Genomic DNA, 1,206 nt, shown 5'->3' with positions numbered 1-1,206 from the left:
TAGTGTGTTAATCTAAGCGCTAGATAGGGTGTAGATGTTGAAAATGAGAAATGTAATTAATAGAATTATAATTAGAAATGGCGACCTGCAGGATACTGAATTTATGAGTGTCCAGAGAAGAAGAAGACAGAACACTGATCCAGCACAAGTGGGGCAACTTGAGACGCGGCGGAGTCTCAGAGAGTCAGACTATCAGAGCTATCTATCTTCTCTCTCTCTCTCTCTCTCTCTTCTGTGCCGGAGTCAGTCGCGACTTGAACGGCATGTGGCCACTGGCGGCGAGGGCCCACAGAGTCGTCCGTCGTCTTCACATCAACTTGCACTGATACCGGGGTCCGTGGCTATATAAATTGATGGCTACCGCAGCAATGGGTACTTCTGTGCGGGAAAACAGATAGTATCCTGGGTGGGAGAGAGAGAGAGAGAGAGAGAGAGAGAGAGAGAGATGGCTTCCGGCAAGCGCATGGTCCCAGTGTTTCTGGTGCTTATGGTGGCAATGGCCGGACTGAGTGGTGCCGCAGCGCAGCCTCCTCCTCCGGCACTACAGTGCACGCCCCTGCTGAACCTGGTGCCGGCCTGCCAGGCTCTGACTCTCTTCCCCGCCCTCGCCCCAGTGCTTACCCCCGTCTGCTGCAACGCTCTCTCCACCGCTAACCTCCTGGGCGTGGGATTGGGCCCCAACGCAATCTGCCTATGTGTGAAGCTTACCTTGCCCAACCTCTCGCTCACCACCTGCCCTGGCCTCAGCATCAATATCGCCCGCATCATCTTTGGCAGTAACGGAAGCTGCGTCTGATCACCATCGCCTGCACCGACCTGCCTCATCATGCTGTTCTTTTCATTTATTGTCATTTGTAGTTAAATTCCTCCATGCTGAAAGTTCTCCATCATGCTAGCTCGCTCATGTACTACTTTTTTGGCAAATTTGCATTGACGCTTCGTTCTGTTAATTATGGCCCGTCTCTCTCTCTCGTTCTACTCTCTCTCTCTCTCTCTCTCTCTCTCTGTGTGTGTGTGTTTAGGGTTGTCCAGGTCAATGGAAGTTCTATACTCTTTACCCAGCAGAGAGAGATCAGATATAGAAAGCGTTGGACATACAATCCTATTAACGATGAGCACAATCCTAGAGCCGTGTTTGGTCAAGAAAGTTAGTTTGGTCAAGGAAGTTAGTTAAAGAAATAGAGTTTTCTCCCATTTATTAGCTGG

At 50.2% G+C, this 1,206-nt stretch overlaps 1 protein-coding gene across 1 annotated transcript; it reads right to left on the bottom strand.

Moving 5' to 3' along the window:
* Positions 1 to 342: 342 nt before the first annotated feature.
* LOC147428045 (uncharacterized) lies at positions 343 to 965 on the bottom strand. The gene has a single exon (XM_086496990.1). The coding sequence runs from the start codon at positions 850 to 852 to the stop codon at positions 358 to 360; it is 495 nt and encodes a 164-aa protein (XP_086353116.1). The 5' UTR covers positions 853 to 965; the 3' UTR covers positions 343 to 357.
* Positions 966 to 1,206: the final 241 nt, after the last annotated feature.

Source organism: Adiantum capillus-veneris, chromosome 23 (genome assembly GCF_014529385.1).
Source record: "Adiantum capillus-veneris isolate H3 chromosome 23, ASM1452938v2, whole genome shotgun sequence".
Lineage (NCBI taxonomy): Eukaryota > Viridiplantae > Streptophyta > Polypodiopsida > Polypodiales > Pteridaceae > Adiantum > Adiantum capillus-veneris.
The sequence above is the reverse complement of the archived record's forward strand: the minus strand, read 5'-3'. Positions and strand labels throughout refer to the sequence as shown.